General features: G+C 45.8%; 1 protein-coding gene across 5 annotated transcripts in view; it reads right to left on the bottom strand.

Moving 5' to 3' along the window:
* Positions 1–16,022, bottom strand: part of MTR (5-methyltetrahydrofolate-homocysteine methyltransferase) — a 111,375-nt gene that overhangs the window by 7,375 nt on the left and 87,978 nt on the right. For all 5 annotated transcript variants that reach the window (XM_024761480.1, XM_024761479.1, XM_024761478.1 and 2 more), the window contains 5 exons: positions 13,294–13,375; positions 6,106–6,204; positions 4,726–4,801; positions 2,031–2,186; positions 327–523 (listed from right to left, as the gene is read on the bottom strand). In XM_024761480.1, the coding sequence (XP_024617248.1) occupies positions 327–523; positions 2,031–2,186; positions 4,726–4,801; positions 6,106–6,204; positions 13,294–13,375 (610 nt within the window). The remainder of the gene's footprint in view (positions 1–326; positions 524–2,030; positions 2,187–4,725; positions 4,802–6,105; positions 6,205–13,293; positions 13,376–16,022) is intronic.

The following is a 16,022-nucleotide window of genomic DNA, read 5'->3' on the forward strand; positions in this document are numbered from 1 at the left end:
ATGAAAACCAATGTTCTTGAGCAAGTGAATGTCCACCTGTGCATGACCCCCCGAGGCAGCAGCAGTGTTTCTCCTCACCCATCCAACCCCGACAGGAAACACCTCCCTCCTGCTGGTGCCCGAGAGGCCCAGCTTCTAAACCCACACTGGCCCCTTCTCTATATCACAAATGCCTTGGGCTCGGGGCTCTGACTGGTCATTTGGGGTGAGGTGGGGCAGAGCTATGCTTACACGAAGTTCAAACTTACACCATTCTTATTTATGTTTTGTGAGTGCTTAAAACAAAGAGTAGGGCAATGTGTCCGCTGGCCACACGGCCTCCACACCTGCTGCCTGAGTCCGTAGAAGGTGGCGATGGGCTCCACGGCCTGGGGTGCCGCGCCCTCCGCATACAGGTGGATGTCGTCCTGGCTGCTCTGCGCTGGCCAGAACCCAACCACGCCCCTGGCGTGGAGCTGCTTCTGACTAATCAGTGCCTGCAGCATATTTTGGGCATCATCATAGACTTTTTTGGCTTCTTCACCTGTTAGGAAAATATCGTAAAAATTCACTTAGAGATGCCAATAATAACCAGCAAAGAATGCTTCTTTTTAAAACTACTACCTCTCCTCAGTCATCTTCTCTCTTCACCCCTCTCTTTTCCCCTCAAATACTTTACAAATCAGTGTTTGCCATCAGCAACCCCAGGTGCATGAGCTAAGGGTTCAGCAGTTCTGCTAAGTGCGGCTCCCGGACACAGTCTGCTTCGCCAGCTCAAGCCACTTATTTTTCCATTTAACAAAAGGCAGAGAGCCAGCTCTTGGCTCCCCGCAGCAATGTGTCAGACAGAGAGCGAGACAAGGCAGGCCAGACCCTTCCACCACCACGTTCCTCGTGCACAGACAGCTCCCCTGACCTCGCCGTGACCCCTGGGGGTGCAAAACAGCCTGAGGAGTGGAGTGTGGCTTCAGTGCTGCTCCTGGATGGCCCAGCCCAGGGCCCGTCAGGCCCTCACCTGGCTCCGGCGGGAGCCAGCAGGGTTAGGGTTAGGCTTTCTGGGCCTGGCCAGCCCTGCTTCAGCCACTCAACTGCTCATCTGTGATCACCCAGGAGCAGATCAGAATGAGAGGCCCTTGCCCACTGCTGCACCTCAGCTAGCCTGGGAGCCGCTGAGTCACAGCACCTAACACGCACCCCAGGGCCCCCCCAGGAAGTGGGCAAGGGCCACTCTCCCAGGCTCCCCTCAGCCCTAACCCCACACACCCACCAGTCCAACCCCCACCTCGCTCTGAGCTGGCTGTTACAGAACCCTTTGAAGGGCTTAGTGTTTCGGTCCCATGTCTCTGGGGGCAGGGCTGACAGCGAGACGCAGGGCTAGCAGTTTATCTATCAACTAGCTTGTCACCCCCAGCCCCTCCCCAGCAGGCACAATAGCCTCCTTGCCGGTCCCCAAGTCAGCCCACGTGTCTGTGCCTTCCCACTCGGTCTCCTCGGCCTGGAGTGTCCTTTTCTTCATCACCACCTCACATGCCCAGTCCCAGGCCCAGTAGCTCCCACTAATCTTCAAAAAGCAGTTCAAACACCACCTCCTCCAGGAAGCCTCTCCTGATGTCCCACTCTGAGGTCTGTCTCATTCCCTGTGTCCACAGAAGCTGGGCCTTGGTCCCGCAGCAGGAGCTCGTCCTGCTGTACGGGAATCACCCTCCAGTGCTGCACCAGCCAGCCAGGTACCAGACGGCAGCGATGATACATCTTCCTTGATACATTTTTCTTTTGTTTATCCCCAGTGCCCAGCATGTAACTGATGTCAATAAACATTTAGTAAAGAATGGATAAATGAAATGCGAAACGTTGTCAGTAAATAAGGACCAACCCAGCAGATTACAAACTGTCAAAGAGCCGAGCGGATGGAACAGTACCCTACATCATGTCATAACAGTAAACTCTCTCCTGCATAATCCACCCCGCTGCTCACCACCTATTCTTGTCTTCAAAGTCCCAAGACCATGTCTCGGATACCAGAGCAGGATGGAAGGACTTACTGAACTAACCTACAGCTTTGTCGTCAAATATCTTGGGAAAGCCTCGGTTTGGGTATTTGCCCCGGAGCTGCCAGACATCGAAGAAAGGCTTCCAGTCAATGTAGTCCACCAGCTTCTGCAGGTCGTAGTCTTCAAAGACCCGAGTCCCAAGGAATGTGGGCTTCACTACAGGACAGAGTGAGAGGCGTGAACCCTGGCACCAGCCTGGGGCTCAGTGCCACTCATGCCTGGTGCCGCCTGCGGGAGGCCTTCCCGCTCTGTTGGCTCCCACGCTCCGCCTCCCTCCTGTCACCCGGAGGAGTTGTTTTACAAAGAGGGGAACTTGAAATTACTGAGGAGAAGGAGTAATTCGCCAGCACATCTTAAAAAAACCTCTTCTTCCCCTGCAGCTGACTGACTGCACTGCCCTTGGAAACTCTTCCCTCAACCCTCCCCACCAACACCCCCGCCCAAGAAACAAGACAGACTGGGGTTGATCTCACTTGTACAAATGAAGACGATACTAAAAGAAAGAGCATGGAGAAAGACCCATGTAACAGGCCACTTCCATAAAGTTCCATAAAGTTTAAAAACATGAATCAATAATCGATCAATGTATTGCCTACTGAACATATGCATATAATCCAAGTCTGCGGAAATGCACGGAAATGAGGCATCAAATTCAAGATCCTGCAGGGGAGGGAGGGGCTCACAGTAATTCCCACATGTATGGTTTTGTCTTTTTTAAGTGGGCAGTAGCTTATTCCTTAAGTGCCTGGTGGAGGTACACGAATGTTCAATACAGTCTTCTTTACACCTCCTTGTGAATCTAAAAAAGATCCTAAGTGAAATACTGGTGAAGACTTCAGAGACAGACGGTGCCACTGGGCTTCCTGGGGCACCAGTACCACCCCGCACCACCAAGTCCCGGCTGGTTAGCCTGGGGTCCAAGGTGACCACTCCGCTGCCCGCTTCCCAGCCCTCATGCCCTCAGTTTCCTGATCTGCAAGTAAGGATCAGAGAACTTAAACTAAAGCACCACGCTCAGGTGCTCAGGGGTAACACCGGAGTCCCAAGAGTGTTTTTCCCTCATTAGACAGTAACAGTGAGAGGTGAAAGTACAGGAAAAGAAAAGTATGTGCAGCTTCTTAATTTTGCCTGGAAATCTCTACCTTTTGACATAGCTCATGGTAGCTTTTCCCCATGTGTTCCTGGTCATCTTTTTATTATACAGGACAATCCTTGCTTTGTAAATATTCTATTATGCTGGTTTGTTTGGTTATGAAAAAGAAATTACAGCTATTCTCCTGACTGAAGTGTCACCCTGCCTGGAAAGTCAGGGAAACGCTCTGCTTCCGGGTCACTCAAGGGTGTTATTCTTGAATGAACTTGTCAGCCAGAGTTGGAGATGTGTTTGAGGTTTTACCACCAAAGGCCTAGAGAGAAGAACCTTTCCTTCTCTCTTTATTGACTGCTTGCAACTACGCTAAGGCTGGGTTGTCCTTAGGGGCCCTACATGGGGGTTAAACAGCCACTTGAAAAGTGTCCCCACTGCCACCTGGTGCTGCAGGCCTTCAGTGGACTATTGCCACTGACATGTATTTTGGACGCTTGGCTTGGCTAAAATGGGCTCCCCCTTGTGATATTTTTCCAATTTCATACTGAAAGGAAAAGAGAAAATAATAGTTTGGACTATATAGTGATTTATATTTTTTCTAAGGTTTACATGTCTTATTTTATCCTCACATTTCCATAAAGTAACTCCTTTTTTACATATTAGAAACTGTCAAACATGGAAGCAATATGCTCAAGGTCACTTGGGATCAGAACCCAAGCCTCCCAGCTCCCCATCTGCCTTCTTCTCACTAAACCGCACTGAACTCAGCAGGACTGAATCTAGAACCCAGCTCACCTACGTTTTCAATTTAATCCACCCTGCTGAGTGTGTGCAGAACACGGGGGTCATGAGCAATGAAAGTGGATTTGAGATGTTACCTTGGAAATACAGATTCAATTAACATAACCCCTGTTCACCCTGTCTCGATTTTGCATTCGTATCACATGCCTCTTTGAACCTGTCAAAACGGCTTACACATTTTATTCCTTCATGAACACCTATGCAAGGCAAGAAAAGTGGCTAGAAATCAGAAGGGCAAGAAACCAAATGAAAGAAATCAAAAGAGGGAAGTATTCAAGAGAGAATGAGAGTGAACAAAAATAGGAGAGCCTGCTTCACTGCAATGTTTTAAGGTCTGTTCAACGCGCAGGCATTTGCAATTTTAGACATTCCACGTCTGCACTTGGACCCGCCTGGGACCTAGGCCAAGGTAGTGACAGCAGCACCCAGGCAGGTCTCTAGAACTGGCTTCAACCTGAAGGAGGCCCACTCAAACAAAGCACAGAGGCAAGAGTATGGGTTTAGAAGACAGATCAGAGATAGAATGCTAGTAACCTCCCAAGTTATTACCCGAAACTCAGTTTCTTCAAGTAAAAGTGGGGATAATAGCACTTCCTGTGTCAAGGACTCAGAGCCGCTGCAGGTCAATCTCAGGACAGTGTTTAGTTCTCCATAAATGGCACCTGTAGACTTTTATTTTTGATCATCACTGTCCTTCGTCATCATTACTGAACATAATTAAGAGTTTTTAGCTGCCTGTTTGATTCTGCTGCTCAGTAAATGCATAGTTATCACATGCACTTTTCTCTAACCAATAGCCATACAGACCTGGGGGAGGCTCTGACAGCCAGTCAATATGGAAACCACTTTCTCTAGCTTGCCTTAAGGTTAAGTATCTTCTTTCCTATGAAAAAAGGAAAAGTTATTCAGTCAGAGACTCAGCGCTTCAGCTGCTACTATGAAAGCATGCCCAAGGAAGCTAGTAAATAAGTTTTGCAAGAAAACATATGCTTTTATTCACGAAAATTCATATCCTAGAAAGCTCTTCCTTTTCCATCTAATATGGCTTCACACCAGCACCAGAACAATAGAGAGTAAAGATGCAATGAGCACCCGTTACATATGGATACGTAAATGCAAGGCGGACCTGCAGCCTTTACCGTGAGGCCTCCTGCCTGTACTTCACCTGAGGCTGGGATTAAGTGGTGGCCACTGACCGCCCTGAAGCCCAGAAGGCAGAACCAAGAAACAGCCAAACGTAGGCAAACTAAGGAAGGGGAAGGCCAACCACAGTGCCCTGGTCCAGCTGACGCCTCAGAAACTTGTTCCCGTCTCGCTGTCTGTTATCCCATTTCACTTACCTGGCCACCCCTGAAATACACCCCCGCCTCCCCATACGCAAGGCCCAGCAAGCAGATAACCAGGAAGAAATATCCCAACGACCTCTAAGAAGTAATCATGCCTAGTCTCCATGCATCTCCTGAAGCTAGTCTACAGAGGGACAGTTCTTGAAACATTCTGCACAGAGAGCTTCGGGCGATCAGGCAGAGAGACTTACAATGGTCCTGTCTAATGTCTCCATTCTCTTCCATTATTTCCTCAAGCATAAGGATCTGTGGGAGCCACCTCAGTACACTCAGTCCCCATCTCCCTGCTGCCTATGAGCTCATGTTTTATTCATTCTCATAAGTGGCAGCCAGCACAGCACCCAACACCTACTTCTTACTCAGTACATGTTTGGAGGAATAAATAAAATTAACCTTAATATAACCCAAAATTACTGGGAACACTGAAGAACGCTGATGTGAACTAGAAAGTAGGACTTCCCAAAAATGATCCCAAACCTTCGCCTCCTCCAAACAGCAAATTCACATTAAAAACTGTAGGATCGGACTTCCCTGGTGGTCCAGTGGTTAAGAATCCACCTTCCAATGCAAGGGATGCAGGTTAAATCCCTGGTCAGGAAACTAAAATCCCACATGCTGTGGGGCAACTAAGCCCGTGCGCCACAACTAGAGAGCCTGCGCACTGCGACTACCGAGCCCGTGCACCCTGGAGCCACGGGCCACAACTAGAGAAGCCCACGTGCCGCAACGAAGATCCTGCGTGCTGCAACTAAGACCTGATGCGGCCAAAAAAACCAAAAAACAAAAAACTGTAGGATCATTTTATTACCCAAACAAGCGGGGATGTGTTTTTGTCACTTACCTTGAGAGACTCATAATGGTCTTGTCTAATATCTTCATATTCTTCCATGATCTCCTCAAAGTACTCATCTTTTAGATTCTCATCTAACAGTTGAGAACACTGAAAATGCAAGATCAAAGTTCAATAACCATAGAGCAGCGAAAGAAGATAAAACATGAGTAATACTGGTCAGTCCTAGGGTCATCTCCTTCAGGAAGCCTTCCCATACTAACATCATTTCCTCTCCCTTCACCAGTTGTGCTAATGCCTGCCTGGCTTTACAGTAAAGGGTTAACTCAGCAGGCCTGGGATGCTCCAATGTTGCATGTTACAAAGAAGAGACTGGACTTTGACCGCTCCTGGGAGATAAACTCTAAGCCCTCAGAATATCCTGCCTGATAAAGAATGTCTTTGTCTACCTGGGGCCTCAGGCCATCCCAGAAAGTTTATGCTAACAATGTGAATTATGGGGGAACTTGGCTTACGTGCTATCTAACCTCTGGAGGGGTTGAAGCCTGAGAACCCCCTAAGGTACTCAGACAGGTCAGACAGGTGAGCCCTGCCTACGTGACTGGCTTCCAATAAAAGCCCAAGACACTAGGGCTCAGGCGAGCATCCTGGTTGGCAACACTCCATACATGCTGTCACACATCATTAGTGGAAGAATTAAGCTCTGTCTGTATGACTCTGAGGGGAGAGACACTCGGATGCTGGTGCCTGGCCTTTTCTAGATTCCACTCAATTTTAATCTGTATCCTTTCATGGTTATAAACCGTGATTGTGAGTATAAAAGTGTTTCTGAGTTCTGTGAGTCCTAGCAAATCACTGAAACTGGGGGTGGTCTTGGGGCCCCAAAACACACTGGTTAGGTACCCCCTCTTCAGGGTTTCAAAGATATTCTGTTCATCTCTCCATCACTGCATTTACCACAGGCTTCCAGCATCTGCCTAGGCATCTACCTCCCTGACTAGAGGACAGGCCCTGTGAGGGTAGGATTGCACCTTAACCACCTTCGTGCCCCTGGCTTCTAACGTGGGGCCCGGCACATAGAAGGTGCATCCTCACAAATGTTTGCTGATGGAATAAGGCTGATCTTCACAGTCAACCATGAGCTTGTGCTAAAATAAGAAAGGAAACTGACCATCTGAGAAAAGTGAGGCTACTCAGTAAACTGTAAAACTAGAATCAGCTAAATAGTATTTATGACTATGATTACCAAATAGGTAGAATAGCTGCCACCACAGCTCAAAATAAAATCACAAAGGAAGAGGAAATGGCTGCTGCTGTTCACATCAGTTCCAAGATCACAGCACTGTCCCAACCCTGCATCCTCCAGCAGGATTTTCTAACACACAAAAAGGCAGGGAAGTTCAATACCATTATCTGAAATGGAGGAAGTTCGGCTGGATGATGGCTAAAGTGCCCATCAGCTTTAAATGTCTATAATTCTGTGTGAATTGTCTAAGTATCTCTAATAAAAATCCAATCAGCTGTGAGTTAGTATAAAACCAAATCACTTTATTAAGAAATATAATCAGTAAAGGCCATTGTGATAAGCCTAAAAACAGGCTCCCAAATGGTATGCATACTAGAGTAATTCCCAGTCTTATGTGAACCTCACCTCAATGGAGTCCTCATTTAGGAAATCCAGCAGAGCTCATAAAAACAAGAAAGGATGTCTACTCCTGAGCTCCCCCAAAGTACATGCAATCACTGTTTTAAAACACTGTTGCGTTCTGCTAGAATTTAAACTCTGAGAAAGTAACCCCCCGATTTCCAGAACTTGACAGCATCCAACACAGGAACTACTGGGTAAATGGAAGGGGTTGCTGCTGTTGGCTGGTCCCTTCCACACCCCCCGTGGAGCTCCTGCTGCCAGAGCTGCGGTGACAGGCCCCTCCCTGCCCAGGCTGACTTGCTCAATGGAAACAAGCTCATGGCCAATTATATGGGCTAATCTATGTGGTCCTTCCATCACAAAACCAGAGTCCATCCTGTGTTTTCTTGCCAACCATCAGACATAGAACTTTTCCTTTTTTTCTTTTTTTTTTCTCACGGCAAATTGCAGCACAATTTACGGTGGGAATATGCTGAAAATTTATTTTCTAATTTAAAGAGGACTGAATATTCACATCTTGTTTTTTATTTTTTTTTTAAAAAAAGGAAAGAAAGGGGGCATCCATCATCCGGTCTAAATCTCCAACTATTATGTATGTAATTGCCACATTTTGGAACCTTTCAAATAAATACATGAGACAGTAGCTAGAGTGTGAACCTGCGTCATGATCACTGCAGTGAGATCAAAAGACTCTGAACCATCAATCAATCTAAACAAATCAACCTAAACAAACTGTACCACTGACTCCCGAAATGTGTCACTGGCAATTACCCAAACGATTTGCCATCATACTTATGTCTGAGTAATTTCAAAAGGTGGCTGTTTCTTTGTATATGAGAAGAGCCAACGACTGTCGACTGCTTGGCTGGACCAAACGGTAAAAGGCACAGACACCCACGCCTCATCCTCTGCTGGCTTCCAGCTGGGTCCACGGGGCTTTAGCTCTTCCAGACAGTGGAGGAGTGTCCTCGGAAGAGAATCAAGGGACCAAGTCATTCCCAGCTAAAGTCTTCCCCAACCTGTGGGGTCAGTGTTACCACTGCGCATGCAAACGGGACCAACGACTGGTCTCCAAACAGGAAACGTTCACAGTCATTCATTAGCATTTGAAAACAGGAATAAGCCTTAAAGAGAGGCTCACTGGTTACTCAACCATGGACCTGACATAACCTCTTTACGAAACACTACCCAAATATAAGATCCAAAAAATTGTTTTTAAATTGAGTTGTAGAAATGTAGTTTATTTGCACGTTAGTCTATCTCAATGGCAATTTAAATAACTGCAATTTTATGACTCCAGCCCGATTTAATTTTATCCTTCTTAATAAAGGAGACATTAAATATTAATGGAACAAGTTTAACTAATGCCTCACAGAGTAAGAGCACCTGCATTCAAATCCACACCTGTTGCTTCAGGGATGTGTGGCCTCAAGAGTTACTAATCTCTTCATTCCTGTCTCCTCACCTCTAAAATGGGGATAATGAAAGTATCTACCTCATGAGGATAAAATAAAAAATCCATGTGAAGAACTTAGCACAGTGCTGGTACACTATAAATATTTAATAATGTTAGCGATTATTGTATAATTTTCATATAAGTAAATTCAAAGATCTGAAAGAATTCCTTTGGAAAATGGCTCAGGAAATGTGTCGCCCTGGTCCAGGCTGCGTGACAGTGCCTGGTAGTGTCACAAGTCACCAGGCCCCTCGCCTGCAAATGTGAAGGTTGGACTAGATTAATGGTGCTTAAATTGCGCTCTTTCAATGAGAACCAGGAATGGGATGAGGGGTGGAAGGGGCTGCTCTTCTTTGTATTCTACTGAGTTTTCAGGGGAGACATCACTTGCAAACAAGGTTTCTGTGGCTAAAACAAACTTGGAAACCACTGGACCACATGGTCACTCAGATTCCCACAACCTATTATATCCCATTATTCAGTGAAAATAATGAAACACATAACAAGAGACGATGTTAGGCTTCACTGATGGAGAAAAGCAGGAAAAACCACTTAGGTAAGTTCTTTACTATATTTACCGAATTCTGTGTTTTCAACATATATCTGTGAATGCTTTTCTGCCCTTGGGTAGGGTCAACTGGCCCATTCCAGATTAAACGTTTTTCTACCTGGAAATGGGTCATTAAAAAAAATTCTACATTCCTTACTACTCAGCCATTAAAAAAGAACAAAATAATGCCATTTGCAGAAATATGGATGGACCAAGAGATTTTCATACTGAGTGAAGTAAATCAGAAAGAGAAAGACAAATTCCATATGATATCACCTATATGTGGAATCTAAAATAGGACACAAATGAACTTATCTATGAAACAGAAACAGAATCATGGACATACAGAACAGACTGGTGTTTGCCAAGGGGGAGGGGGTTAGAAGATGTAAGCTTTTATACAGAGGATAGACAACAGAGTCGTACTGTATAGCACAGAGAACTGTATTCAATGTCCCATATTCAATAATGAAAAAAAAATCAGGCTCCCTGACTTCAGACTATCCTACAAAGCTACAGTAATCAAGACAGTATGGTACTGGCACAAAAACAGAAATATAGATCAATGGAACAGGATAGAAAGCCCAGAGATAAATCCACGCACATATGGTCACCTTAACTTTGATAAAGGAGGCAGGAATGTACAGTGGAGGAAAAACAGCCTCTTCAATAAGTGGTGCTGGGAAAACTGGACAGGTACATGTAAAAGTATGAAATTAGAACACTCCCTAACACCACTCACAAAAATAAACTCAAAATGGATTAAAGACCTAAATGTAAGGCCAGACACTATCAAACTCTTAGAGGAAAACATAGGCAGAACACTCTGACATAAATCACAACAAGATCCTTTTTGACCCACTTCAAGAGAAATGGAAATAAAAACAAAAATAAACAAATGAGACCTAATGAAACTTCAAAGTTTTTGCATAGCAAAGGAAACCATAAATAAGACAAAGACAACCTTCAGAATGGGAGAAAATATTTGCAAATGAAGCAACTGACAAAGGATTAATCTTCAAAATTTACAAGCAGCTCATGCAGCTCAATATCAAAAAAACAAACAACTCAATCCAAAGCTGAGCCTGCGCGTCCGGAGCCTGTGCTCCGCAACGGGAGAGGCCACAACAGTGAGAGGCCCGCGTACCGCAAAAAACAAAACAAAAAAAGAGATGAATGGATAAAGAAAATGTGGCACATATATACAATGGAATATTACTCATAAAAAGAAACGAAATTGAGTTATTTGTAGTGAGGTGGAGGTACCTAGAGTCTGTCATACACAGTGAAGTAAGTCGAAAGAGAAAAACAAATACCATATGCTAACACACATATGTGGAATCTAATTAAAAAAAAAAGTCATGAAGAACCTAGGGGCAAGACAAGAATAAAGACACAGACCTACTAGAGAATGGACTTGAGGATAAGGGGAGGGGGAGGGGTAAGCTGGGACGAAGTGAGAGAGTGGCACAGGCATATATACACTATCAAATGTAAAATACATAGCTAGTGAGAAGCAGCCACATACCACAGGGAGATCAGCTCAGTGGTTTGTGACCACCTAGAGGGGTGGGATAGGGAGGGAAGGAGGGAGATGCAAGAGGGAAGAGATATGGGAACATATGTATATGTATAACTGATTCATTTTGTTATAAAGCAGAAACTAACACACCATTGTAAAGCAATTATACTCCAATAAACATGTTAAAAAATAAATAATGCAAAAGATTATTAAAAATAATGCATATATATGCATAACTGAATTACTTTGCTATACAGCAGAAACTAACACAACGTTGTAAAAAAACTATACTTCAAATAAAATTGATTAAAAATTTTTGCATTCCTTTCATCTCTGGCACAGAGTTAAGAAGTGCCCATTCATGTTTGTAAGTATTTGTCAATGGCTGAAATCTCTCTCTGGGTTGGTGTCAAGGTCCAAGTGTCCTGGCACCCTTCCTATTACTCAGGCCAGCACTGCTGCAGCTGGCTCGGGGGTGGTGCCGGAAAACACAGGACACACACACCCGTCCTCCTTCCGGCAATACACACACCCGCAGTGACCACGACACGAGCCCAAGGCTATTTTTTCACATTTCTCTAGTACAATTCAACAGAAGATCAGCTCTGTGCTTTGTGACCACCTGGAGGGGTGGGATAGGGAGGGTAGGAGGGAGGGAGATGCAAGAGGGAAGAGATATGGAAACATATGTATATATATAACTGATTGATTTTGTTGTAAATCAGAAACAAACACACCATTGTAAAGCAATTATACTCCAATAAAAATGTTAAAAACAAAAACCAATAGAAGGTTTTGGGCAATACCCTCAACTCACAGCCCTCTGTGTTGTCCCTTCAACGCAGCTATAACCTTCAGCGCACTCTGTTGCCGCTACACAGGAGCTCTGACTAACTCTCACTGCTCTGTTTGCTCCTTCAGAGCACCTCTAATTCTAAGCGCTCTCAGTTGCCCCTCACAGCAGCTGTAAACCTCAGCGAGCTCTGTTGCCCCTTCAACGCAGCTCTAACTCGCAGTGCTCGCTGTTGCCCCTTCAGTGTAGCTCTGACTAAATCTCAGTGCGCTGTGTTGCCCCTTCACAGCAGCTCTAACTCTCAGCGCCCTGTGTTGCCACTTCAACGCAGCTCTCATTCTCAGCCCTCTTTATTGTCCCTTCACAGCAGCTCTAACTCAGGGCTCTTTGTTGCCCCTTCACAGCGGCTTTAACTCTAAGTGCTCTCACTTGCCCCTTCACAGCAGCTCTAACTCTCAGAGCGCTCTCTGTTGCCCCTGCACAGCAGCTCTAAGTCTCAGCCCTGTCTGTTGCCCCTTCAGAGCAGCTTGGACTAAATCTCATCGCTCTCTCTTGCCCCATCACAGCAGCTCTAACTCTCAGCGCTATGTGTTGCCCCTTCTCAGAAACGCTAAATCTCAGCTCTCTGTGTTGCCCCTTCAACGCAGCTCTAATTCTCAGCAATCCCTGGTGCCCCTTCACAGGAGTGCTGACTGACTCTCAAGCGTTGTCTGCTGCCCCTTCACGGCAGCTGTAACTCTAAGTGCTCTCAGTTGCCCCTTCTCAGCAGCTCTAACTTCCAGTGCTCTGTGTTGCCCCTTCACAGCAGCTCTAAACCTCAGCGAGCTCTGCTGCCCCTGCACAGCAGCTCTAACTCTCAGCGCTGTGTTGCCCTTCAGAGCAGCTCTGACTAAATCTCAGCGCTCTCTATTGCCCCTTCACACCAGCTCTATCTCTCAGCACTCCATGTTGACCCTTCAACGCAGCTCTAACTCTCACAGCTCTCTCTGATTCCCCTTCACAGCAGCTCTAACTCTCAGCGCTCTGTTTCCCTGTCACAGCATCCCTGACTATCAGCGCTACTGTTGCCTCTTCAGAGCAGCTGTGACTTCATCTCAGCACTTTCTGTTGGCCCTTCTCAGCAGCTCTAACTATGCTCGCTCACTGTTTCCTCTTCACAGCAGCTCTATCTCTCAGCGCTCTCTGTTGCCCCTTCATAGGCGCTCTAACTCTCAGCTCTCTCTGTTTTCCCTTCACAGGAGCTCTGAAACAACGCGAGGCCCACACTTACCACCACCACGCTCTTAGATGCGTCCAGGACGTGGATCACAGGCGCGCTGTATCTTGGGGCTATTTTAACTGCTGTGTGGGTTCTGAAAAGAGGTGTCAGGGAGAAAAACACATCCGTCAGGGCTGACAGTTCCTACACAAGTCTTGTTCAGAACCATTAGAGATAATGTGATTCTACAGTGCTTTCCAGAGAAAGATTTCAAGGTACTTATAAATATTGAACTCCAAATTTTCCTTGGAAAATGAGAATGACTTTCTCCCCACCCTAAGAGGGGGAAGCCAAGGGGGAAATGGCATGGATTTTTGGCCCAGACTACAAAGAAGCCTAGGAGAAAATGAGAAGGATGATGTCCTCAGCTCTCTGTACTAGCAGCCTGTCTGAAGTAAGTGAACCGACCGGCCCGGGCACAGCACTTTGCTGTCATAAAGGTCAAGTGGAGTTTCTTCCTGCAGATGAGCTGGGCCTCCAGCCAGGAGCCCTGGAGAACCAGACACTGGCAGGAGCCACGGGTCACCACTCCCCAGCTGCTGCTCCCTGCCCCCGGGAGACACCAACACCTCTCCACCCCAAGCCCACCTTGTACTTGTAGGAAGGAGCCTTGGACCATAAATAAATTCAACACAAAGTAACACAGAGAGGCCAAAGCAACAATATCTTATCCTAACATTAGCTCAGCCCCAAATCCCTTTTGCCAAACTTGAAAATGTCAGTTCTGAGGAAGAAACACCCTTTAATCCTTAAAATTACCTAATTTTACCGCAAAATTGCCCTCTGATTGCTGAATGTTTATAGCAATAGCATAGGCTACACATCTGCTATTTCATTACGGAACATAACATATTAAAGTGAGAACTGAAAATGTATACACCCTCCGCTACTGTAGTTAAACCAAGACCCTGAAGCTGGGACAGAAGTGTGGACTTTGCCACAATTCCACATAAAAGGGTGACAACAGTAGTTTCCACAAGATGGACAGTGTTCCCAGTCTTTTCTCCTCCTTCCTTCCCCCTTAAAGTAGCAGCAGCTTTCCCCAAGTCAGATACTTTCATATTCTTTCTCCTCAACTAAAATGTATTTTCATTTGGAAAGATGTCCAGAATATGCTACTTTATGAGGAAAAACTAAAGTAGCAAAACAGTATGTTTAATACAATTTTATTTAAAAAAGAAACAAAACAGGGCTTCCCTGGTGGCACAGTGGTTAAGAATCTGCCTGCCAATGCAGGGGACACAGATTCGAGCCCCAGTCCAGGAAGATCCCACATGTTGCGGAGCAACTAAGCCCGTGCGCCACAACTACTGAGCCCACGTGCCACAAATACTGAAGCCTGCACGCCAAGAGCCCATGCTCCGCAACAAGAGAAGCCACCGCAGTGAGAAGCCCATGCACCACAACGAAGAGTAGCCCCCGCTCGCCACAAGTAGAGAAATCCTGCACACAGCAACGAAGACCCAATGCAGCCAAAAATAAACAAAACACTACCACCCTCAACCTGCCCCAACCAACCAACTTGTATATAAGTGTCTGTATATTTAGAAAACACAGAGAAACAGACATCAAAGAGTCAGCACTGGTTATACGGAGGTTAGAACTGGGACTGAAAGTGGGAAGGGAGAGACTAAATTTTACTTTCCATTCCTCTGAATTGTTTGACATGTTCTAATAAGTGTGGATTATTGAGGTAATTTTTAAAAACCAAGAGAATATTAAAGGTGCATTATTTGTGTAAGTGTGTTTTTAAGAGACTTCTAAGGGAAGGCTCTAAAGACTTATTCATAATGAGACAAACAAGACCTCTAACATTTCACCTGTCCCCTTTCTAAGCATATTTCTGTGCATAAACAGGAAGCAAAGGACTAAAGCCATAATCCACCAGAACTGGGCTGTGAGATGGAAGTTGAGGCCTAGGCCAGTTAGCGCAGGAGATGCCTTCTGGACTGGGAGGCCCACCAGCAGGGGGAGCTGCATCTCGGCCCTGGAGCAGCCTAATGAACACCACTGCCTCCTCAGGACCTGTTTTGTGCCTATTGTGTGTTTGGGGACCGAAGATTCTGAAAATATCTTGGGTAGTCTATGAGGGGGTGAAAATTGTCAAACAGTAGGAAAAGTTATAAACAAGATGTTGCTTCCAGTTTCAAAACACAAGTTAGACTCTGTATGCGTCCTCTTCCTCAGATGCTTCCTTAGTAACTTGAGACACACAAATATACCTCAGTCTTTCTTCTGCATGAAGTTCCCCCAGGAAACAATGTTTTAAGCCTGACGTAACTTCAGTGACATTTCTTTTAAAGACAGCCAGTAAAATTTACAATGTTTAAATCAATATAATTGATATTTAGTAAGTATCCAAGGGTTCTCAGTGTAATTCTGGCCATTCTCTCTTTGATGATCTCCTGGGAAAGGGAACTGAGAAGAAATGGATGGATTTCATGATTTAAAAAGACAAAACAAAACAAATCAAAGTGCTCCTTTCCAACGCAAACACTGCCCAAGCTGGATGAGCACAGGTATGAAATTTGAGCTTGCCCAGCTATCAGAGTGCTTCCGGGGACTTCCCTGGCAGTCCAGTGGTTAAGCCTCTGCGCTTCCACTGCAGAGGGTGAGGGTTCCATCCCTGGTCGGGAAACTAATATCCCCCATGCCGCGCAGTGCAGCCAAAATAAACAAACAAAATACCACATCAGGGCTTCCCTGGTGGCACAGTGGTTGAGAGTCCGCCTGCCGATGCA

Source organism: Neophocaena asiaeorientalis, unplaced genomic scaffold (assembly GCF_003031525.2).
Source record: "Neophocaena asiaeorientalis asiaeorientalis breed wild unplaced genomic scaffold, Neophocaena_asiaeorientalis_V1.1 scaffold166, whole genome shotgun sequence".
Classification (NCBI taxonomy): domain Eukaryota; kingdom Metazoa; phylum Chordata; class Mammalia; order Artiodactyla; family Phocoenidae; genus Neophocaena; species Neophocaena asiaeorientalis.